The sequence below is a fragment of the Anolis carolinensis genome, chromosome 4 (assembly GCF_035594765.1).
Source record: "Anolis carolinensis isolate JA03-04 chromosome 4, rAnoCar3.1.pri, whole genome shotgun sequence".
NCBI classification, from domain to species: domain Eukaryota; kingdom Metazoa; phylum Chordata; class Lepidosauria; order Squamata; family Dactyloidae; genus Anolis; species Anolis carolinensis.
In genome coordinates this window covers 151,921,277-151,946,607 of record NC_085844.1, presented here as the reverse complement: position 1 = coordinate 151,946,607, position 25,331 = coordinate 151,921,277, and the positions used below count along the sequence as shown (strand labels likewise).

At 40.8% G+C, this 25,331-nt stretch overlaps 2 protein-coding genes across 11 annotated transcripts in view; one reads left to right on the top strand and one right to left on the bottom strand.

Moving 5' to 3' along the window:
- hfm1 (helicase for meiosis 1) overlaps positions 1–5,336 on the bottom strand; it is a 121,662-nt gene extending 116,326 nt beyond the window's left edge. For 6 of the 8 annotated variants that reach the window (XM_062978002.1, XM_062978010.1, XM_062978009.1 and 3 more), the window contains exon 1: positions 5,162–5,331. The gene's annotated coding sequence lies outside the window, so the exon portion shown is untranslated. Of the gene's footprint in view, positions 1–5,161 lie in introns of all 8 variants that reach the window. The other 2 variants (XM_062978012.1, XM_062978015.1) reach the window with 2 other exon arrangements.
- Positions 1–25,331, top strand: part of cdc7 (cell division cycle 7) — a 48,209-nt gene that overhangs the window by 7,600 nt on the left and 15,278 nt on the right. For 2 of the 3 annotated variants that reach the window (XM_062978018.1, XM_003220101.4), the window contains exons 2-7: positions 2,799–2,851; positions 8,517–8,612; positions 14,674–14,757; positions 16,758–16,893; positions 19,589–19,682; positions 19,769–19,911. In XM_062978018.1, coding sequence (XP_062834088.1) covers positions 2,836–2,851; positions 8,517–8,612; positions 14,674–14,757; positions 16,758–16,893; positions 19,589–19,682; positions 19,769–19,911 — 569 coding nt within the window. In that variant the 5' untranslated portion in view covers positions 2,799–2,835. Of the gene's footprint in view, positions 1–2,798; positions 2,852–5,399; positions 5,521–8,516; positions 8,613–14,673; positions 14,758–16,757; positions 16,894–19,588; positions 19,683–19,768; positions 19,912–25,331 lie in introns of all 3 variants that reach the window. The other variant, XM_062978017.1, reaches the window with a different exon arrangement.

The following is a 25,331-nucleotide window of genomic DNA, read 5'->3' as shown; positions in this document are numbered from 1 at the left end:
ACCTTGCGTCTAAACGCAGCACCTTAGCTACTAAGGCGTCCCAGCTTTCAGCCGGCTCCAAGCGTGCTAATTCATCCTGGAGCATATCACTTAACCCGGCAGTAAATAAAAGCATGAATGCATTTTCCCCCCAATCCAGCTGGTGGCGATACAGGTTAAACTTATTTAAGTAATCCAAAACAGTCCCCTTTCCCTGTTTCAACCGATACAGAGCCCACCCAGCGTTCTCCGTGCGGAGAGGATCCCCAAAAGTATCAGTTAACAACTTTTTGAAATTATTCAAATTGTCCTTGACTGGGTCATTTCCCAAAATTAAATTAGTGGCCCATTGTCCTGCGGGACCGGTCAACAAACTCAAAATAAAGGCCACCTTGCTAGTGTCTGTAGGAAAAGCATGAGCACTGAGCTGAGAAAAATAAAGCTCCACTTGTGCCAAAAAGGTTGGCAACTTGCACCTGGTTCCGTCAAAGCGTTCAGGAGTCAAAACATGTCCTTTCACAGCCTGAGCTGTTTGGCTAACGGTAAAAGCCGTTTGCAATTGGTCTACTTTGACCCTTAACTCATCCATCGTCTTCCTGACGGGTTTATTGCTGCAATAAACTTTTTATGGGCGTTGGGCAATCTGTCAAGGACAGAACGCCACAAGATTCAAAGTAACAGAGTTTATTAGATTACAGAACTCAAAAATGCCCGTAAAACACAAGGGCCAGGCAGTTTTTGCCTTTAGGAGCAAAAAGGGGCAAAAGTAAATGTTCAAAAGATAAACCGGATTAAACCGGAGTTTAATCCGGGTAAAAACAAACTGCTTGCTTCAGCCTGGGTATAAACGAAACGAAAGCCAAGGAACAAAAGATACAAAGAATGCAACTAATTGGCAGCAGATTCCTCTCTGCTGCCAACACTGTGCTTAGAGTAACTTGCGTCGCTCCCCCACACACACAGCAGACAGGATCTCCAACACGAGTAAATCAGCCAAGGATTGTAGCAGTTGAGTAGACCAGTTCCGTTCCGTAGATCAAAGCCAGAAGCAGACGTTTGTAGTTTTTCCAAGTCCAAGAAGGGGTGAAGACAAGCCGTGGTCAGTTCAGTCCGAGTTCTCAAAGCAGGAGATGGCGTCCGTCAAGAAGACGACGGAAGGTCAAGCTAATAAGAGTAAGCACAGGTTTGCACAAACAAATGCCCACACAATCCCTCCCGCCGTCTGACCCTGGATTCCAATCAACTTACGTCACAGCACAGGAAAGCACACAAGTCTTCAGGGAAGCGTCCCACACACACACGGATCCCAAGCGTTTGCCCAGATTACCTTGCCCAACGCAATTTGCAATTGCTCTCAAGCCCCATTTTATGCCAGTTACAAATCTTCATCACTGTCAGCTGTCCTCCTTAACCCGGGCGTTTCCTCATCACTTTCCTCGTCAGAGCTGGAACACCTCTGACTACGCCCAACAGCATCTCCAGCTGTGGATCCCGTCCCATCCCTCCAGCTAAGCCATGGGTCTAATCCTGAAGGTCCCCATTCATCTTCTGTCCCATCATGGCCAGTGGCACCCACTTCCTCCCTTACCCGAGTCCAATCCATCTCATCCTCCTCTGAGCTAACCAGCCCCTCCTCCATTCTCTCCGTAAACCCTTCGAAAGACTCCTCGTCAGATGGTGCTGCAAATATGTCTCGCAGTCTTTTTCTCTCTCGCTCCTCGAGAGTATCTGACTCTCGAGGAGTCTTACGCCCACGTCTGTCAGTAACAGAGCCATGAGTCTCAATCATAACACCATTGGTCTGTGTTCTAGTCTTTGAAACAGGAGAAAACACGTTCACTCCAAATCCTACATGCTATCTTTTCAGATATTTAAACATTATTATAATGTCACCTTTGAGTTTTCTGTTTTCTAAGATAAACATACCCTGTGCCCTAAGTTGTTGTACACAGGACTTTTGATCATCTTGGTTGCTTTTCTCTGGATTCATTCCAGCCAGTCAATATCCTTTTTGAATTGTAATGTCCAAAACTGGCCATATTATTTCAAGTGAGGTCTGACTAAACCAGAATAGAGTTGAACTACGGTACTACTTCCTTTGATCTTTGTTGCTTTTGATGTAGCGTAGAACTACATTGGCTTTTTTGGCTGTGGCATCACACTTGCCGGTTCAAATTTAGCTTGTCGTCTACTAAGACTCACATCTCCTTCTCACATGTACTGCTTTCAAGTCAGGCATCAACCATCCTATATTTGTGAATTTCATTTCTCTTGCCTAGATGTATACCACAAATTTATCACTATTGAAATTCATTGTGTTAGTTTTGACCTAACACTTCAACCTGTTTTGGCCTTGTCAGATCTGGACCTGAATTCACATGTGTGGGTGTCCCTGAATCTTCCTACGATTATTCTTCATCGAAACACAGAGTTGGAAGAAACCACAAGGGCTATCCGGTACAATTCCCTGCCATGCAGGAATAAATAACAAAACATACCTGAGCGATGGCCATCGAGCCTGTCTAAAAAGAACGAGGTTCCACCACACTCAGCACAAATATTAAGAGGGTGCAGTGTACATAGAGCCAGTGCCTTGTCTTTATGATGAGCAGATTCCGAATTAGGTTTTCTGAAGTCTTCTTGGTTAAACAGCTTATTTAAATTGTTGGGCAGAGAAATAAATGTTTCTTTTAGGGAACAGGTGGCAGTGGGTTGTCAAGGAGAGGCAGGAATGGGAGGCTGTCACATAGCAATTATTCACAAAACTATTGTAACAATTCTATATGCCTGATTTAATATCTTCAATATCATTTTCTTAGAAATTCAGAAGAACACCTTATTCAAGTCATGACCTGAATGACTGAACATAAGGGTATGTAGCTATAAGCAATATGTGGCTATTTAAGGAAACACGGAATGAATTGTATGTTTTATTCTAGTCTACTTTGGGGTATTTTAACAATGGTTTTCTCTGTTCCAGTTAGGCCCCTTCCACTGCTGAATAAAATCCCATGTTATCTCAGTGGAATATATGGCAGTGTGGAATCAGGGCCTTTCCATACAGCCCTTTATCCCAGAATATGAAGGAAGAAAATCCCACATTATCTCAGTGTGGACTCAGATAACCCAGTTCAAAGCAGGTATTGTGGGATTTTCTGCCTTGACATTCTGGGTTATATGGCTGTGTGGAAGTGCCCATAGTCTAAGATTACTTAGGGTCCTTTCACACAGCCATATAACTCAGAATATCAAGGCAGACAATCCCACAATATTTGCTTTGAACTGGGTTATCTGAATCCACACTGCCATATATTCCAATTAAAAGCAGAAAATGTGGTATTTTATTCAGCTGTGTGGAAGGGGCCTCAACGTTGTTGTTTGCTATTTGTGTTTGAATTGTGGACAATTTCAACAGAAAGGAGGAAACCATGACAATGAACAAAATCTAACTACCAGTATTAAAAAAATTCTAAAATCAGTACAGTAAATAAAGAACAACACTCAGAAAACGGGAATTCCAGACAATTATGCCTCATCACACTAGAGCATGAATCCACTTTAAATCCAGTTTCTGCCTCCTGCAGAATTCTGGGGTTTGTAGTTTGGTGAGGCCCAGGACCTGTCTGGCTGAGCTGTTTAAAGCCCCTTCCCCAAAGTGGATTTAACGTGGACCCAAGCTCTAGTGTGGTGAAGTCTGTGAAACAATCAGGGCCAACTAACACCTCCAAACAAAGGATTCCCTCAGGCAGGAGCAGCCAGACTTTGAATCTGCAAGGCCATTTAATGCTAATCAAGGTGATCAATTGCAACATTCACACTTGCCTCCAACAGACAAGAGTTCTTTCTCCCAACCTGGACTGTCCACAGATAACTAAACCTCACCTGCCTAGTTTCCAACAGACCTTACACCTATGAGGATGTCTGCCATAGATGCGGGCAAAATGTAAGGAGAGAATGCTTCTGGAACATGACCATACAGCCCGGAAAACTCACAGCAACCCAACTCAGAACTCCTGAATAAAACAGATATGTTGTCAAAGGCTTTTATGGCCGGAATCACTGGGTTGTTGTGCATTTTCCAGGCTGTATGGCCATGTTCCAGAAGCATTATTTCCTGATGTTTCATACCTCACAACCTCTGAGGATGGCTGCCATAGATGTGGGTGAAACGTCAGGAGAGAATGCTTCTGGAACATGGCCATACAGCCCGGAAAATGCACAACAACCCATAAAACTGATAGTTCGTTAGTACAGTAGAGTCTCACTTATCCAACATAAACAGGCCGGCAGAATGTTGGATAAGCGAATATGTTGGATAATAAGGAGGCATTAAGGAAAAGCCTATTAAACATCAAATTAGGTTATGATTTTACAAATTAAGCACCAAAACATTAGGTTATACAACAAATTTGGCATAAAAGTAGTTCAATACGCAGTAATGCTATGTAGTAATTACTGTATTTACGAATTTACGACCAAAATATCACGATGTATTGAAAACATTGACTACAAAAATGCGTTGGATAATCCAGAACGTTGGATAAGCGAGTGTTGGATAAGTGAGACTGTGCTGTATGTGATGGAAGTTGGAAAATCATCCATTGAATTTCAAAACGGAGTATGACTGAGCTGTATGGTAATTTACTCTTCGAAACACTTGACATGTCCAGTGGGATGAAGTCTAAAAGGTAAAGGTTTCCCTTGACCTTAAGTCCAGTCGTGACCGACTCTGGGGGTTGGTGCTCATCTCCATTTCTAAGCCGAAGAGCCGGCGTTGTCCATAGACACCTCCAAGGTCATGTGGCCGGCATGACTGCATGGAGCGCCGTTACCTTCCCGCCGAAGCGGTACCTATTGATCTATAATAATAATAATAATAATAATAACTTTGTTTTTATACCCCGCCCCATCTCCCCGAAGGGACTCGGGACGGCTTACATGGGGCCTAGCCCGATAAAACAATCAAATATCAATAACACAGCAATAAAACAATTATACCAATAAAAACATCAATATTAGTAAAACAATCGTTAAAATCGACATGAAGCATACAATATAAAAACAGGAGACTAATTCATAGAACCCAGAGAATGTGACGAAATGGGGAAGGTAATTTCACGGTTGAAATGGACAATAAAGTGCAGAATAACATTGGTAACACCTCACATTGGCATCTACTCACATTGGCATGTTTTCGAACTGCTAGGTTGGCAGGAGCTGGGGCTAATAGCGGGCGCTCATTCCGCTCCCGGGATTTGAACCTGGGACCTTTTGGTCCACAAGTTATGCAGCTCAGAAACTTCCTTGGGGAGGGCCTTATTTGGAGCGTGGGAGGGAAGAGGCGGCTCAGTGAGAGAGAGGCCCGGCTTCTCTTTGGCCAGCTGACAAGGCTTCCTCCTTCCTCCCTCCGCGGCCGGCAGGGGGCGCCGTTGCGACCGGCAGCGCAGCGTTTTTTGGCGCCAACGGAGGCGGAAAGTCAGCCGGAGAGGCGCCGTTGTTTAAAAGAAAGGGAAGCCACCGAGTGAGGAAGCGGGTGATCAAGTGAGTATAACGGCTGAATCAGAAGGAAAGCAGTGGGGGAAGAAGTAAGGACAACTTTCCCTCAGTGTGGTGGGACGGGGAGACCCGAGGCGCCCTTTGCTGGGCCTCTCCTCCTCCTCGCTTGAACTGAGGCCTCTGTTTGCAATTTGCAATACTATAATACCATATAGAGCAGGCATGGGCAAACTTGGGCCCTCCAGGTGTTTTGGGTTTCAACTCCCGCAATTCCTAACAGCCGGTAGGCTGTTAGGAATTGTGGGAGTTGAAGTCCAAAACACCTGGAGGGCCCAAGTTTGCCCATGCCTGCCTTAAAGGCACCAGCCCCCGTTTTGAAAGAGTTAGGCCATTTTGACATCACTGTTACCACTGTAACTCAATGCAGTTCCTCAAGTCGCTCCTGATACGAAAAAAATATGCTAGGACATCGTGGGAGTTGTAGTTTACAATCTTGAGCCTTCCCTGCCAAAGAATGCTGGTGCCTCATCAAACAATAAATCCCAGGGTTGGATAGCATTGAGTCATGCGAGGTCAAGTGGTGTCAAATTGCATTAATTCCACATTATAGATCAGGCATGGTCAAACCTGGGTCCTCCAGCTGTTAGGAATTGTGGGAGTTGAAGCTCAAAACACCTGGAGGGCCCAAGTTTGCCCATGCCTGTTGTAGATGCATCCAAAATGAGGGAAAGGGGAATATCGGCATCAAAATATAATGATCTTAAATGTTTGAACAACATTACTATAACATTGCTGAAGCACTTTTAGTGCTTGTAATAAAAAGGATGGCTAAGAAAAAAAATTGGTGCCAGACTGCATCTATTCTGCAGTGTTTTCTTTTCTTGAAATACCTAGGACTAGAAGTGTTCCACACATTCCAGATTTTGGAATATTTGCATGTACATAATGGGATGCCTTGGAGATGGGACCCAAGTCTGAACACCAAATTAATATTATTATCATCTTTATACCCTGCCTTTCTCCCCGTGCGGACACAAGGTGGCTTACACTCCAGACTAAACAAATTAAAAAGGTGAAATACAGAAGTTTTTTCAAAAAAGGGTTGCTTTGAATTTTCCGGGCTATATGGCCATGTTCCAGAAGCATTCTGGGACTACCAAACACAGCAGTGCCCAAACACAAATCAAGGAACATGAAAGGCACCGCAGACTAACTCAACCAGAGAAGTAAGTCATAGCCGAGCACTTGATGAACCAACCTAGACACAGGATATTATTTGAGAACCCAGAAATGCTGGACCACTCTGATAACCACATTGTCAGACTACACAGAGAAGCCATTGAAATCCACAAGCATGTGAACAATTTCAACAGAAAGGAGGAAACCATGAAAATAAACAAAAGCTGGCTACCAATATTTAAAAAAACTCTAAAATCAGGACAGTAAATAAGGAACAACATTCTGAAAACAGAGGAATTCCAGACATGAATCAATCAGGGGCAGCTAACACCTCCCAACAAATGATTCCCCCAGGCAGGAAGCAGTCAGGTTCTGAAGCTCCAAGGCCATTAAATGCTAATCAAGATGGCCAATGGCAACATTCACATTTTTCTCAAACAGACAAGAGTTCTTATTCCCAATCTGGACTTTGTACAGATATATAAATCCCAATTGTCTACTTTCCAACAGACCTCGCAACCTCTGAGGATGCCTACCATAAATGTGGGTGAAACGTCAGGAGTGAATGCTTCTGGAACATTGCCATAGAGCCCGGAAAACTCATAGGAACCCAGTGATTCTGGCCATGAAAGCCTTCGACAGCACATTTAAAAAAACAAATAGTAACAGTGTGGTAAAAACAGAATTAAAATGTAGTACACTAAAATGGCCTTTGAAACTCATATTCACCATCTGGTAAATATATTCATTATATTTGTAACCTGAAGATGATTTTATGCACCATTTTGGATAATTTTGTACATGAAACAAAGGGGGCTCCTACACTGTAGGATTAATGCAGTGCGGCAACACTTGAACTGGGGTTATGGGAGCTGTAGTTTAGTGGGGTACTAGTACTCTTTGGAAGAAAAAGGTTGAATACCTTCTCTAACTACGACTCCCAGGATTCCATAACAAAGTTAGCTTTTGTGCAAAAGCTAATTGAGAATAGTTATAATACATTTAAAAACACTAACAAAGTTAACAAAAACTTTGCATTGCATTAAATGTCCTTTGACCAGAATCTGGCCACTTGGAGTGCCTCGATTGTGCATGTGGCAGGGTTCAGACTGCATTGTAGTAAGTGGTCTGTTCTTCTTCACACTCACATGTCGTGGACTCCGCTTTGTAGCCCCATTTCTTAAGCGACTTGCAGTATCTTACGCAAGGAGCTGAAGTGGTGTTAAACATCATTAATTCTACAGTATAGATGCACCCAAAGTCTGTGCATCTCTACTTTCTGATGTACCCATCAGAAAGTAGAGATGTCACTATTTCAACCACGCACTTGGAAGATTTTGGAGTATTTCGGCTTTTTGGATTACAAATTACAATAAATACCAGGTGCTGTAGTTGGAGGAAGGAACTGATCAAACCACCAAGTCTTCCTTGCTTATTCATGAGGTTGCCGTAAGTCAGCAGCTGACATGAAGATCCATACACTGACATCACACACTTTGGATTATCTTGTAGTGTGCTGTATTCATCAGACACTAACTTGTAACCATTTTCATTGGTAAAATGTCTGTTGGTTTTAGTAGGACATGCCGTAATGGCCAAATGGTGATGCGAAATCTTTTTGGGCTTAGGGTGACTTGACAATGTTTAGTGTCAGGATTCATGATACAAAACCACTCACATTCATTTGTGTAAACCTCCATGCAACTTCTGCACTGGTCTATGGACCACTTTACTGCCTTGTCTAACCTTTATGCAGTGGCTGATGGGAGTGAATATCTTTCAATGTGTTTAGTCCTAATAACTTGCATATAAATCCAGAAAAGACCTTGACACTGATTCTGAACTTCTGTGGCTGTTTTTAGGTAGCATCACAATGGAGGCATCTCATCAGATTGAACATCCTCCTTTGCACGGTGAAGACCCATGTAAAAAATACAGCCAGAACAAGAAGCTATCAGGTATACACGTTTAACACATCTTTCCCCCCTCCGAAATCTTGTAAATCCTTCCTTTCCTGTTATAATGCCTTCACCTGTTTTCTTGGGACCCTTCCATACTCATATTTTGGCATAAGATAATTTTAAAACAAATTGTACATTCTGTTGATGATTTGATTTATACACTAGTATGGAAGAAGTAGTAGCAAAGTGGGACATTTGAAATACTTGGCTGTTCCAAATTTACAAGTTAATCCTTGCTATTTAAAAATACTTAATTATATTCAGGGTTGATGGGGATGGCTTGGAGCTTAAAAATAATAATATTAATAATTGTAAGAACTTTATTTTTATAACCCGTCCCCAAACGGATTCGGGGGGGGGGGGCTTATATGGGGACCAAGCCCAGCATAAACAAAAAAATTGCAAGCTAAGACACAAAAACATAATAACATATAATATAATATAAACAATCTAATTAAAACAATTTAAATCAGCAGAGTATAAAAATGTATCAAACCAACTTCAACCATCAGTAACCAGGAATATGGTGGGCATGATGAAATAATGAGTTGTATCGAATGTTTGTTGTCTGCTAATGTAAATGATAATTTTTTTTCCTCTCCCTGCAGATCTTGTATATCTGCTCTAAAAGGCAGGTGATACTGGATCGCAGGAGAAGAACAAGAGAAGGCCCATAGTGTATGATCTTGGATTTAAGTCAAAGTGTCTAAATCTTTTGTAAGATTCTGAGAGGAATTCAGTGCAAAGAAACTACAATAGCTGTTGAGGTCAGACAACTGACATCATGATATAAAAATGAATTTATTAAAGATTTGAAAACATTTGCCATAAAATAAGATTGGGGTCTATTGGCAAAGCAGAGATCTAGCCCCACCTGCTTGGTTTCACACTGAAGTTTGAGAGGACCATAAAGTGCTCTCTAGTCATTTATACACATGTGCCACCATATTGGCTCATGTGCTGCTACCTCCTAATGTTTTCCTTTTTGGTGTACTATTTCTCCCCCGTGCCCAACTCTGTTCCTTCAGCTTCTGTCCAGCTTGCTCAGGAGTAGCAAGGAATACATGTTTTATTATGGAGGCCACCCCCTGGAGTGAAGGATCCAGTGTACCTCTCATATTTTTGAAAGCCTCTTGCCCTTCATGGGTCATCACAGTGTTTCACACAAACTTTGATGTGCTCCATTGGCCAGTTGCACTTCGGGTTTGGATGGACCTGAGATCATTCAAGCAAGCTTCATGCCTGATAGTGAAACAGCACAAGGGATATCATAGCATCTTGGAAACTAACTCAGAGAAAGAATCTTGTAGGACTGTTTTTCACAGACTCTGTCTATATCATCAGATGCTCAAAGTCAGTGGTTCTCAAGCTGTGGGTCCCCAGGTTTTTTGTGCCACAACTCCTAGAAATCCCAGTCAATTTATCAGATGTTAGGATTTCTGGGAGTTGAAGGCCAAAACATCTAGGAACCGACAGGTTGTGAATACTGCTCTAAGTGAAGTGTCTGGATAGACATTTCTATCTATGAATAGTCAGAGTGTAATGACACAGACATGCACTACCCCTTTATGGGCACAAATATTTGTCAACAGACACTTCATTCTGTGCATCTGAGCAAGTAATCCCTGGCTACAAAAGCTTACTTGTCAATCTTTTCCCTACATTTAGTCTCAAGAAAAATGCTACAAGATCCCTTTCTGTTCTGATCCAGATTAATATGGCTAGCTATGTCTTTAAAGGCAAATGGTTACTATACTTCTGTAATCTTTAGCCAAAACACTATCTGAGTCATGTAGTAGGGAATATTGCTCAATCTAAATAAGGCCTCTTGCCTATGTTTGAGTTTTTACAGGAAAATACAATATAACATCCTTCCTATGCCATCTAGTGATAGATTTATGAAAAACAGCAACTATTGAATTCTTAAAAAATCATGTAGTTTTTGAATCTGCAATTGCTATATAAGTATATTATACTACTTTTTCTCTGTTTCGTTTCTTATTTTATCTTTTTTTAAAAAAATTAAATAGTTTTTATTGAAAGGTAAACAATTTTGATTACATAAAAAGTGGGAGAACATTATGGGTAAAGAAAAGCAGGAAGAGAGAAAAAAATGTTGGAAGGGGGAAGGTATAGGGAAGGTGTATTCGGGGGGGGGAGGGGTAGGGAGGGGTAGGGGGTATAGTTCATAACTTCTGTCCTTATTTCTTCCGTTTTAAGTCCCTAGTACAAAAAAAAAGAATACAGTAGAATCTCGCTTATCCAACGTAAACAGGCCGGCAGAATGTTGGATAAGCGAATATGTTGGATAATAAGGAGAGATTAAGGAAAAGCCTATTAAACATCAAATTAGGTTATGATTTTACAAATTAAGCACCAAAACATCGTGTTATACAACAAATTTGACAGAAAAAGTAGTTCAATACACAGTAATGCTATGTAGTAAATTACTGTATTTACGAATTTAGCACCAAAATATCACGATGTATTGAAAACATTGACTACAAAAATGCGTTGGATAATCCAGAACGTTGGATAAGGGAGTGTTGGATAAGTGAGACTCTACTGTATATGTAAAATTATTTCTTTCCCTTTTTAAGTCCTGATCTCATCTCCAAATATTCTTCAAAGGGAGACCAATCTGTCATTTGTAGGCCTTTACCAGTATCCTCCTTTTAAAAGAATGTTAATTTATCCATGTCCTTAATCTCCAAAACTTTAAGTATCCATATCTTAAAATCAGGTATTGTATCCGTCTTCCATTTTTTCGCGAAGACCATTTTTGCCGCTGTGGCAAAATAAGTGAACAACTTATCTTTATTTGGATCCGCAAAAAGGTCTGTATAAACATTCCCAGTAAATAGTATTCAGGTCTCATAGCGAAATCCATTTTAAAAATTCTTTGGCATTCTTTGTGAATATTCTTCCAATAAACTGTTGTCTCTTCACAAGACCACCACATGTGGAAGTATGAGCCTTCCTTATACTTACACTTCCAGCATTTATTGTCTGTCTTCTTGTACATAATTCCTAATTTCTTCGGCGTCATGTACCAACGGTGCAGCATTTTTAATCAATTCTCCCTCAAATCTGAGGCATATGTAAATTTCATTTTATTCATCCAAATTTCTTCCCATTCTTTTATTTGTATCGGCCTACCTATGTTTCTGGCCCATTTAATCATTGAATTCTTTATTTCTTCTGTTTCCGTAGCCCAATCAAGCAATTTATTATGTATCTTTGTTATTCATTTTTTGTCAGATTGTATCAGTTTTTCCCAAAAGTCTTCCTCTGCAAATCCTAATTTGCTGTCCAAATTAAAATGCTCCCTGATTTGCAGATAGTGGAGCCATGTATTTTTCTTGTATCTCTTGGTGGGATTTTAAATCAAGCAAATTTGTTTTCGCCATAAGCAGGTCTTTATAGGGTGGTCATTTCACCCATCCCAACAACCTTCTCTGGTTGGCTTCAAGTGGAGAGACTCATCGTGGTGTTTTCATGTAAAAGTACCTTTTATTCCTATCCCAAACTCTAATTAAAGAAGACCTAATAAAATGATTTCCAATTTTTTTCTCAATATTGGTTTTCCCATACCAGATGTATGAATGCCAACCCTTTCTCAGATCGAAGCCTTCCACCGTAAGTATTTTAGGTTTATCAAATTTTATCCAGTCCTTTGTCCATCCCAAGGCACAGGCTTCAAGGTCTGGAACTCCAAAATCTCATCTTTTTTTTTTTTAGATCTATCATTATTTTCGATTTAATTCTTGTTTTTTTTTCCCCCTCCACACGAACTTCCTTAAATCTTGGTTCCACTCATTAAGGGTTTTTATATTACGAATAATGGGAAGATTTTGAAATAAGTGAAAGCATTTTTGGTAGCACATTCATCTTTATCGCTGCTATCCTACGCAGCAGGAATAGATTGAGGGTTTTCCAACCTTCTAATTCTCTCTTTATGTCCTTCCATTTTACCAAGTAGTTGTTCTGAAGTAATTGATTATTTATTAAACACATTCACACTCAAGCTAAAAGCAGCTAAATGAAAAAAACACCCTGCCTGGACATTTTCATTGTTCCATTGAAGTTAACATATTACAATAATCCCCCATTTTCATGGGGGTTAGCAACAGAACCCCTAAAAAAGAGGAAAAACTGATATATTTTTTTTAAAAAAAACCTATTTCATTTCATCTGAAAGAAGTTGACAATAGAGTCACACTGGAGGATCTAGAGATTCCTAGATAAAACATATTAATCAAATCCACAAAAGTGAAACCCACAAATGTGAAGAGCTAAGTATACATTTATATACTGTGAAAGGAGGAATGGTCCCTCAGAGTTCATTTATCCTAGTAGGGAAATATCTATTTACTGACAACATAGTAACCTATCTAGTGGAAGTAGTTTCTGTGGCATGTTGTAAACAAGTACAGAAACACTAATACTGTATGGACTTGAAGTAAACTTGTTTAAATCAATTCAATCCTAAGTCAATGTGATCTTTTGAAATGAATGGGTCTTCTCCTTCATAATTTAAGTCCCATGGTTTATAATGGATCTATCCAAAGAAACCTAATAGTCCTCTTAATTTTGGAAGGCTGGATAGCAAAATCTGGTTGCTAAAAATCATGTAATTGGTGAAATTAGAAATAATAAAGCAATGACATTTTTAAAAGAAGCAATGGAAATATTGATAGTTTGTACCTCACTCTACACGTCTTGTGGATATTTTAGTCATAGGTAGAAAACCCATATTCATTGGGAGAGAGAGTTCCTACCGTGAACGTGTGATTCCTCACATTGTTTGTTGTTAGATATCAAGTCCACTTCAACTTAGGGGGATCCTGTGAATAAGAGATCTCCAAATCATCCTCTCATCAACAGCCCTGCGGCTTCAGGGCCTCTCTCATTTATTCTATCCATCTGGAATATAGTCTTTTTCTTACTGCTTTCGATTTTACCAAGTATTACCTCATTTCCTAATGAGTCATCTCTTTTCATGATACGGCCAAAGTACCACAGCCTCAATGTAGTCATCCTGGCTTCTAGGGAGAGTTCAGACCAGATTTTCTCTAGGATTCATTTATTTCTCTTTAGCAGTCCACAGTATATACAGAACTTCCCCAGCACCATAGTTCAAATTCATTGATTTTCTTCCTATCAACTTTCTATGATGGCAAGGACCAACCTAAAATTAGAATTCAGTGTTATATCTTTACATGTCAGGATTTTGTCTGTTTCCTTCATAGTCACAATTCCTAGTCTTCTTTTGATTTCTGTAGTTTGGACAGGATATGTAATTACAAGTGTTGCTTTTTTTTTCAAGCAACTCAGCCTAAACAGGATTTTAAAGAGCAAAGTAGAGACTTGAATTGATCATTGAGGCTATTGCATTTGACAGTAATGGAAAATTCCAAACTACTAAAAAATGCATCACGCGAGCTGACATTTTATTAGTGACACATGGAACACAAGTCCAACATATGTCCACAAATGTCCTTTTTTGATCACCGAAGAAGCTGATACTATCTTCTTCCCTCCATCAGTGACCAAAGTATCCCCTTCCCCCCAACATTGTAATAGTTTTATTTTGTGTGAAATCATCATTTTGCTTGAAGAATTAGCAAGCTTAATTGATTTGAATTATTTAAGACTAAAGAATTTGCAGTAATGCAGACTGATCAATCCTTATCCAAAAACCTAAAATATTCCAAGATTTTCCACATGGGAGGCTGAGGTAGTGACATCTTTGCTTTCTAATAGTTCAGTGCGTGCAAACTTTGTTTCATGCACAAAATTATTTAAAATATTGTGCTTATGTGTAAGGTGTATGTGAAACATAAATGAATTGTGTGTGAAGTTTCATTATATATGTGTTTGAAAATATTCCAAAATCCAAAGCAATCTAAAATCCCAAATACTCATGATCCCAAACATTTTGAATAAGGGGTACACAATCTGTATTTAAAATCATGTTTTAAACTGTTTGTTTACAATAATAATACATGACAAACTAAGTTGGGGAAGACTTTTTTCACTTTAAATTTCTCACTAGGAGCAAGCACAGATATTGAAAAACTTTATGAAGCAGTACCGCAGCTTGGAAATCTGTTCAAAATTAAAGGAAAAATTGGTGAAGGTAAATATGATAATTCTTGCTTTGAAATTTCTAGAAAAAGATTTCTTAATGGAAATCCATCATCTTTCAATCTGAATATGTTTTATGAACTTTCCTCTTGTGGCAATAAATGAGTTTCATTGGAAATTCTACTTTTGAAATGTATCCAGAAGTTATGTTTGGGAGTTTTCAGAATTTATTTTAATAAGAGAAGGTGCAAATCGTTGAGAGGCTTTTTAAAGAAACTACTTGTTAACATTATCTGCTCATATGTTTATCTTCTTCTTGATTGCCCTTCTCTCCCCTCTTTGAATTCTTCTTGGGATAAGCAAGTTGTGCTATTGCAGTTTAAATTGTTTACCATCCCACAAACAGTGGAATATTAATAATCAGGACCATGCCATGTGGAAAGCAAAGTTTAACCTAGTACTCAGCACTGCATTTGTAATGAAACTACTGCCACTAGATAGGCTACTATGTTGTCAGCCAATAGATATTTTCCTCCTAGGATAAATGAACTTGAGAAGGGACCATTTTACTTGGGACCAGAGCATGGGGAAAATATTAATCTTATATGTCAAAATTAGCCCAGAAGCTATTGAATGTTTAAAAAGCTATACAGTTAATTATAATTATTTCGTCAACTTTATGTGACTACAAGATGCTGCATTTTCTGTAAGGAGGAAAGCAGGAAATTGAGGAATGCATTTATATTAAGATATTTCTAGAACAAGGGGCTGCGCATTCTTAAGCAGGCCAATTCAGGTGTACATTTTCACCTGGTTATGAATATCACCTATTTTACCTAGAAAATGGAGTAGTAGTAAAAAGCAATACATTTTCAAAATGCAAACATCCCTCTTGGAAACGCAAAAATAATCTGTATCCAGAGCAATGGTAATAAGTTCCTTTGTAGGTAGAAAACCAGAACAATCTGCCGAAAATTGTAGTTAGAAGGTAAACCGAAGGTCATCTAAACCAGTATCACTAATACAAAAATACCTAGGTAATGTATCCTGTAGAGGTAGCTTTCCATCCTCTATTTTAAAAAGTCCCAACAAAATAGAACCAATTACAGTAGAGTCTCGCTTATCCAACATAAACGGGCTGGCAGAACGTTGGACAAGCGAATATCTTGGATAATAAGGAGAGATTAAGAAAAAGCCTATTAAACATCAAATTAGGTTATGATTTTACAAATTAAGCACCAAAACGTCATGTTAGACAACAAATTTGACAGAAAAAGTAGTTTAATACGAAATAATGCTATGTAGTAATGACTGTATTTACCAATTTAGCACCAAAATATCAAAATATATTGAAAACATTGACTACAAAAATGGCTTGGATAATCCAGAGGCTTGGATAAGCGAGGCTTGGATAAGTGAGACTCTACTGTACTTGCTAATGTAGTTTGTTAAATCAGGTGATCTTTACCATCACTGTGTTGTTCTTTGAGCCAGAATCTATTTCCTTTTCAATTGAATTTGTTGGTTTGGGTTCTGCTGTTGGAACAACAGAGTGAGCAGAAGTGCCACACCAGGGTCTTGAAGGCACTTGTGATTCTTTTCAAAGGTCAAAGTGAGCAGATGGCATTGAATATTAAGAGTTAAGGTTTGGGGAGATATGCATAGTGTTTCTCCTTTTTGGCGGGGTCATGTGCTCGAAACCCCCACATATATGGAGAATCAACTGTTCTCGTAAACGGCTGCTTTTGAAGACATTTATGAGGGTTATAGTCTGCTAGAGTTTTGTTGGGTGTTTAGATTTCTAGATGATTTGCATTTTGATGTCTAGTCTGATGCAGTGAAATAGCTTTACTCAAAATACAGTTATTCATTTGCAACAATGTTCTCTTCTTTCACATTGTTCTTCTATAAAGTTCACAACATAACATTTGCAAGTGCCACTCTGCGCTCTTGTTTATATCAGGTAGTATCTCTGTAGAAACAACTGCATCACAACAATATGAAATTGACATGCTAGTTATCATAGAATGTTAAATATTATTTTGTTTTCAGGTACCTTTAGTTCTGTTTATTTAGCTGTAGCCCAAGGGCGAGGAAACCAAGAAGAAAAAGTGGCTTTGAAACACTTGATTCCCACCAGTCATCCTGTACGAATTGCTGCTGAACTTCAGTGTCTTATAGTAGCAGGGTAAGTTTGAAAATAGAAGCACAAAAAGATCTCACATTTTCACAAGACTCTGCATTTGTAAGGGGTGTGCAGTTCTTTGATTTAAGTCTTTCTCATACATACACAATATGCCATATTGTTATAGTCAACTACTGATATGACTGTTGTATTGGCTTAAACTGGTGTGGAGCATGCACTTAGTGGAAGTTGTTTAACTGCTACTCATTGCAGTCTCAACCACCATAGGCATTGCTGAGGAATGCTGGGAGTTGCAGTTCAACAACATCTGTAGGAATTCATACAGTAATTCCATTTCTAGCTGTAGAATCATAGAATCATAGAATAGTAGAGTTGGAAGAGACCACATGGGCCATCCAGTCCAACCCCCTGCTAAGAAGCAGGAAATCGCATTCAAAGCACCCCCAACAGATGGCCATCCAGCCTCTGCTTAAAAGCCTCCAAAGAAGGAGCCTCCACCACGGCCCCGGGGAGAGAGTTCCACTGTCGAACAGCTCTCACAGTGAGGAAGTTCTTCCTGATGTTCAGGTGGAATCTCCTTTCCTGTAGTTTGAAGCCATTGTTCCGTGTCCTAGTCTGCAGGGCAGCAGAAAACAATCTTGCTCCCTCCTCCCTATGACTTCCCTTCACGTATTTGTACATGGCTATCATGTCTCCTCTCAGCCTTCTCTTCTGCAGGCTAAACATGCCCAGCTCTTTAAGCCGCTCCTCATAGGGCTTGTTCTCCAGACCCTTAATCATTTTAGTCGCCCTCCTCTGGACGCTTTCCAGCTTGTCAACATCTCCCTTCAACTGTGGTGCCCAAAATTGGACACAGTATTCCAGGTGTGGTCTGACCAAGGCAGAATAGAGGGGGAGCAGGACTTCCCTGGATCTAGACGCTATTCCCCTATTGATGCAGGCCAGAATCCCATTGGCTTTTTTAGCAGCCGCATCACATTGTTGGCTCATGTTTAACTTGTTGTCCACGAGGACTCCAAGGTCTTTTTCGCACACACTGCTGTCAAGCCAGGCGTCCCCCATTCTGTATCTTTGATTTCCATTTTTTCTGCCGAAGTGAAGTATCTTGCATTTGTCCCTGTTGAACTTCATTTTGTTAGTTTTGGCCCATCTCTCTAGTCTGTCAAGATCGTTTTGAATTCTGCTCCTGTCTTCTGGAGTGTTAGCTATCCCTCCCAGTTTTGTGTCGTCTGCAAACTTGATGATCGTGCCTTCTAACCCTTCGTCTAAGTCGTTAATAAAGATGTTGAACAGAACCGGGCCCAGGACGGAGCCCTGCGGCACTCCACTTGTCACTTCTTTCCATGATGAAGACAGTAATATACATTTAAATAGATCAGAAAGATGGTTTATGAAATATGGACACTCTAACATAGATGATGAAAAATAATGAATGTAAAAAAAGTAAAACGATGGACTGGTCATTAATTAAAGACTATATGATCCAAGGAAATATCAATTAATAGTTGAAATACAAGAAGACTTATAATAAAATAATGCCCTGTAGGAGAGACAAGAAAAGGAAAAAGTAGATTGAGACTAGAATACAAGAAACCCAAGAAGGAAGTAACTACAGTAGAGAAGATTGGAAGTCAAACTTTTCCATCCCCCCCCCCCCCCCCTTACCTACCCTACTTCTCTCCTTAAACACTTCCTGTAGACTCCCCTTTAGCTGGAAGATAACTAGGAAATATTTAATACCCAACATTCCTTATCCCTACCCTCCTCTAATAACCCCATACTTTTTACTTTTTGTAAATATAAACCTTCAATAAAAATCTATTTTAAAAAAGGAATGCTGGGAGTTGCATATAATAAAAATTGATAAGGAAGATGGTTTATGAAATCATGTAACACATTTTGAGTGGAATCAATTAATGCTATATTCTGGTGAACTGTTTGTATTATGCCCTTTAAAAAGACTGAACACTACTTTTCAACCTAACTTCAGTCCTTCCAAAAATCTGGGTCAGAAATTGACAACCTATTGTCTTCTAAGTGTTAATGGACTGCAGGCTCCATTAGTTCTGGGCAGTATATCCAGTGGTAACGGATGATAGGATTTATAGGCCAGAAGTATAATGGGTGGGCAGGTTTTGGCCACCAGTTATTTTGGTTCTGTATCCTGGGAATCTTTGGGGAAATGATTTATTACATAGTATGCTAACTTTACAAAATTCATGCCTGTGGTTTTTCTTACTTCACATAGTTTTTATGCTTCTACTCTTTCCAGCAAGGAGGTAAATAGGGCAATGTATCCCAAAATCCAAATACATAAAAGCATTGTCAGAATGCGTAAACTTTTTAAAGCATTGTTCCATCATGTTTCAGCCTATTTTCATAACCTTACTTTTTAAAAAATAAATAATTTGCTGCACTATTATATTAAAGCATCTCAGCATTAGGCAGTTGCTTTTTAAAGGACAAAATGAAGGCAGACTTTCTCAGAAAACAGAATTCTGCATCTAGTATTGCATTTTTCTTCTTCTTTTTTCACAGCCCTATATATTATTAACCAGTATGTTTTGGGTATAACATTTAATAATTATTATGCTCACTGTGTGTCATTAATTGGTATGCAAAGATTTTTTCTTTGAGGAAAAAGAAATACATAAATGAAAATTATATAAAGATATAATAATCACAAATCTTGACAATTAGATTCCATGAACAACAAAATCTTTTTTCTTTCTTTTAGGGGCCAGGATAATGTTATGGGAGTTAAGTGTTGTTTTAGAAAAAATGATCACGTGGTTATTGTTATGCCATATCTGGAACACGAATCCTTTTTGGTGAGTTTCAGGTTTCTTTTAATAGAATAATTAAAAACCCTCAGTTACAAATCACTGCACAATTACTTATTTCATCATTTTTATAGGACATCTTGAACTCGCTCTCCTTTGAAGAAGTAAGAGATTATATGTTTAATCTCCTTAAAGCTTTGAAGCGTATTCATCACTTTGGTATTGTTCATCGTGATGTCAAGCCCAGTAACTTTCTATACAACCAGCAACTGAAACAGTAAGTCTGCCCATATTTTACAGTGTGATCGTTTCTATGTGTCCAAAAATACATTATGCTCTTAAATAAAAGTAGTGGTTCTGCTAGATGTTCAGTAACTGACATTTAGCCATTAGATGGCAAACAAGGAAAGATAGTTTTTTTAGATGGTTGGGAGAGGGATGTTTTGTTAGTGAAGGTGTGGAGCAAGAGGAGAAGTAGAATTAAAACACGCACACTAGAATTAAAACACGCATCCCTGCTAGGTAGGCACATGAATTCAATCTTATCACAGCCTCCTGCTGTGCAATGTGACAGACTGTCTCATTGAGTTGTAAGCCAAAACACCTGGGGACCCACAGGTTGAGAACCACTGCTCTAAAATCACACCTTTACTCTCTTAACTCTTTAGAGGACTGCGCTGTGAACACATGTCGAATAAGAACTGTATTTTTCACACTGGATGCATATGCAATGCATTCTTATCTAATACAGAATTGTTCTACTTGACATTTTTAGACATTAATTTGTATTTCTTCTGTGTAAATTCCCAAACCTGTATTTATCATATCTCACGGTTTGCAGTGAAAAGGATAATGAAGAGTTAAGTACAACCCTTGGTAATTGTTGCTTTTCTGCTTAATGCCTTCCTCCCCACATGGATATGCATGTATCTGCTTGTATATTATCATTGATTTAAAATTGCTGATATAACAGCATTATGCAGTGGTTTGAGAGTTGACCTTCTGGACAGCATTGAGCAGGTTACACACTCTTGGCCCCAGAAAACCATATGACAGGCACTAGGGTATTCATAAGTCAGAATTGACTTGAAAACACACAGCAACAAGATATACATAATTGTGCCAGCAAACTTCTCAGCCCTGCTTTCTTAATCAGGTGTGTAGTCCCATCTTAAATGTATATTTTTAGACATATTGATGGGTGACTTGCTATCCTAGCCAATAAGAGAGAGATTGCTTAGTGTCCGGTCTTAAAAATCACCTTCCTGCATTTTTTCATCTTTGTGATCTAAGCAGCGAACTTTTGGATTGATACAGAGAAAACAATAGAAGTCCATTTCAAATACATCATATTATTAGGAAACTGTTTTTTGTGATACAACAAGCCCAGTTCAGAAAATTGCATTGGAGAGACCCCATTATCACTAGTTGTTATGATTGAGCCTCATGGCTCTGTTACTGACAGACGTGGGCGTAAGACTCCTCGAGAGTCAGATACTCTCGAGGAGCGAGAGAGAAAAAGACTGCGAGACATATTTGCAGCACCATCTGACGAGGAGTCTTTCGAAGGGTTTACGGAGAGAATGGAGGAGGGGCTGGTTAGCTCAGAGGAGGATGAGATGGATTGGACTCGGGTAAGGGAGGAAGTGGGTGCCACTGGCCATGATGGGACAGAAGATGAATGGGGACCTTCAGGATTAGACCCATGGTTTAGCTGGAGGGATGGGACGGGATCCACAGCTGGAGATGCTGTTGGGCGTAGTCAGAGGTGTTCCAGCTCTGACGAGGAAAGTGATGAGGAAACGCCCGGGTTAAGGAGGACAGCTGACAGTGATGAAGATTTGTAACTGGCATAAAATGGGGCTTGAGAGCAATTGCAAATTGCGTTGGGCAAGGTAATCTGGGCAAACGCTTGGGATCCGTGTGTGTGTGGGACGCTTCCCTGAAGACTTGTGTGCTTTCCTGTGCTGTGACGTAAGTTGATTGGAATCCAGGGTCAGACGGCGGGAGGGATTGTGTGGGCATTTGTTTGTGCAAACCTGTGCTTACTCTTATTAGCTTGACCTTCCGTCGTCTTCTTGACGGACGCCATCTCCTGCTTTGAGAACTCGGACTGAACTGACCACGGCTTGTCTTCCCCCCTTCTTGGACTTGGAAAAACTACAAACGTCTGCTTCTGGCTTTGATCTACGGAACGGAACTGGTCTACTCAACTGCTACAATCCTTGGCTGATTTACTCGTGTTGGAGATCCTGTCTGCTGTGTGTGTGTGGGAGCGACGCAAGTTACTCTAAGCACAGTGTTGGCAGCAGAGAGGAATCTGCTGCCAATTAGTTGCATTCTTTGTATCTTTTGTTCCTTGGCTTTCGTTTCGTTTATACCCAGGCTGAAGCAAGCAGTTTGTTTTTACCCGGATTAAACTCCGGTTTAATCCGGTTTATCTTTTGAACATTTACTTTTGCCCCTTTTTGCTCCTAAAGGCAAAAACTGCCTGGCCCTTGTGTTTTACGGGCATTTTTTGAGTTCTGTAATCTAATAAACTCTGTTACTTTGAATCTTGTGGCGTTCTGTCCTTGACAGATTGCCCAACGCCCATAAAAAGTTTATTGCAGCAATAAACCCGTCAGGAAGACGATGGATGAGTTAAGGGCCAAAGTAGACCAATTGCAAACGGCTTTTACCGTTAGCCAAACAGCTCAGGCTGTGAAAGGACATGTTTTGACTCCTGAACGCTTTGACGGAACCAGGTGCAAGTTGCCAACCTTTTTGGCACAAGTGGAGCTTTATTTTTCTCAGCTCAGTGCTCATGCTTTTCCTACAGACACTAGCAAGGTGGCCTTTATTTTGAGTTTGTTGACCGGTCCCGCAGGACAATGGGCCACTAATTTAATTTTGGGAAATGACCCAGTCAAGGACAATTTGAATAATTTCAAAAAGTTGTTAACTGATACTTTTGGGGATCCTCTCCGCACGGAGAACGCTGGGTGGGCTCTGTATCGGTTGAAACAGGGAAAGGGGACTGTTTTGGATTACTTAAATAAGTTTAACCTGTATCGCCACCAGCTGGATTGGGGGGAAAATGCATTCATGCTTTTATTTACTGCCGGGTTAAGTGATATGCTCCAGGATGAATTAGCACGCTTGGAGCCGGCTGAAAGCTGGGACGCCTTAGTAGCTAAGGTGCTGCGTTTAGACGCAAGGTTCGAGGCTCGTAAACACTCAAAAGCAATGTGTGCGCCACCCATGCATGTAACCAGGGCACCTGTGGTGATGGGGGAAGAGCCCATGGAGCTTGGGGTCTTTAAAAAGTTGTCTACAGAGGAAAAGAGCCGTAGGAGGCAGCTGGGCTTGTGTTTGTACTGTGGGAATGCTGGGCATTTTGCCAAAAATTGTAATGTGAAACCTTCCCAGCTTTCGGGAAAAGGTCAGCCCTAGTGCGACGTGAGTCCAACGCACTAGGGCTCCTCAAGCAGTCAACTGAGGGGAGGAAGCATGTTTTCGTACCCATTACATTATCTGTTGGGGGAAGGGAACTTGTTTCTACTTTGGCACTGCTGGACTCAGGGGCTACGGTCTCCTATGTAGATATTGAGTTTGCTAAGAAGCATGGCATTCCTAGAGTGCGCAAGGCATGCGACGTGTGGGTGGAAGGAGCAGATGGGAGACTGCTGGAGACTGGGGTGGTTAACCATGAAACCTCAGCAGTAACGTGGGAGGTGCAGGGAGTAACGGGAACGTTTGTGTGGGATATTACGAGCTTGCCTAGATATGATGTGATCCTGGGGATGGATTGGCTAGCTGTAGTAAACCCACAAGTAGATTGGGCAACACGTAAAGTGATCTTAAAGAGGCAGGACTGTTGCACTCTAAATGTTACTCATTCTGATATGGAGGGAGTGCCTGCTGAGTATGGGGAGTTCTCTGATGTATTTTGTAAAAGAGAAGCGGACAAATTACCACCGCACAGGCCATATGATTGCGCCATCAAGTTAGCAGAAGGTGCGAAACTGCCAGCAGGGAGGCTGTATGCCTTGACTGTACCGGAAAGGCAAGCTTTGCGGGAGTTTCTAGATGAAAATTTAGCCAAGGGGTTTATTCGCCCATCTAGTTCTCCAACTGCGGCACCAGTATTCTTTGTAGCCAAAAAGACTGGGGAACTTAGGCTGGTCTGTGACTATCGGATCCTAAACAAATACACCATTCGGGATAGGTACCCGCTCCCTTTAATCTCGGAACTGTTATCAAGGGTGCAAGGGGCTAAGGTCTTTACCAAGCTTGACCTGCGGGGGGCCTATAACTTAATCCGTATACGGGAAGGGGATGAATGGAAGACGGCATTTAACACGTGTTTCGGATGCCACGAGTTCCGAGTCATGCCTTTTGGGCTTTGTAATGCTCCTGCGGTATTCCAGAGGTTCATGAACGATGTGTTCAGGGACCTAATTGACCAATTTTTAGTGATTTATTTGGATGATATCTTGATTTTTTCTAAGGACGAGAAAGAACATCGTCAACATGTCAAGCAGGTTCTGCACCGACTGCGGGCTAATGGGCTTTTCGCCAAGGCTTCCAAGTGCGTCTTTCATGTGCCTGAAGTGGAGTTCCTAGGTCATGTAGTGTCAGGTAGGGAACTTAAAATGGACCCACATAAGGTTGACGCCGTCAACTCATGGCAGGAGCTGAAGTCTAAGAAGGATGTACAAAGGTTCTTGGGTTTCGCTAATTACTACCGGGAGTTTATTCCGAATTTTGCAAAGCTCACGGTACCTTTGACGCAGCTTCTGCGCAAGAAACAGCCATTTGTGTGGGGGCGGGAAGCTCACGAGGCGTTTCTACAACTAAAGTCTAGTTTTCAATCGGACAACATACTAACCCATCCTGATGTTGACAGACCGTTCGTGGTAGAAGCGGACGCTTCTAGCTACGCGTTGGGGGCTGTATTGTCTCAGAAGGATTCCTCAGGGACCTTGCGTCCCTGTGGATTTTACTCGCGGCAACTAACACCCTTCGAGCAGAACTATACCATATGGGAGAAGGAGTTGTTGGCGATTAAGGTGGCGTTTGAGGTGTGGCGGCACTGGCTTGAAGGGGCACGGCACCAGATCGTGGTCAGATCTGATCACAAGAACTTAGAGCACTTGCAAACAGCAAAGAAGTTAAACCAGCGTCAAATCCGCTGGGCTTTGTTTTTCTCCAGGTTTAACTTCAAGGTGCAGTTCGTGGAGGGGAAGGCAAACTTGCGGGCCGATGCTTTATCCCGCAAGCCGGAATTTAAGACCAATGAGCAGGTAGTATGTCAGACCATCTTGCCTACTGCCTCTCTGTGTGTTGTAGATAATGAGCTTGGGTTACATGACCAGATCCTTGAGGCTCAGAAGGATGATGTGTGGACTCAGGAGCAACTGATGCTGCTCTCTGCAGGTAACCGTACCATACTGCCACATCTCCAGGATCAAGACGGGGTATTGGTACGCAGGGGGCAGGTCTACGTACCAGTGGGGACCCTCAGGTTGGAGGTGATTAGAGCCCACCATGACGAACCCATGGCTGGGCACTTTGGCAGGTTCAAGACCGTACAGCTTATCACCAGGAGCTACTGGTGGCCAAAGATGCGGCAAGACATTCTGCGCTTTTGTGACAGCTGCGCCGTTTGTCAGCAGAGTAAGACGCCTGTTGGGCGCCCTAGAGGGTTGTTAT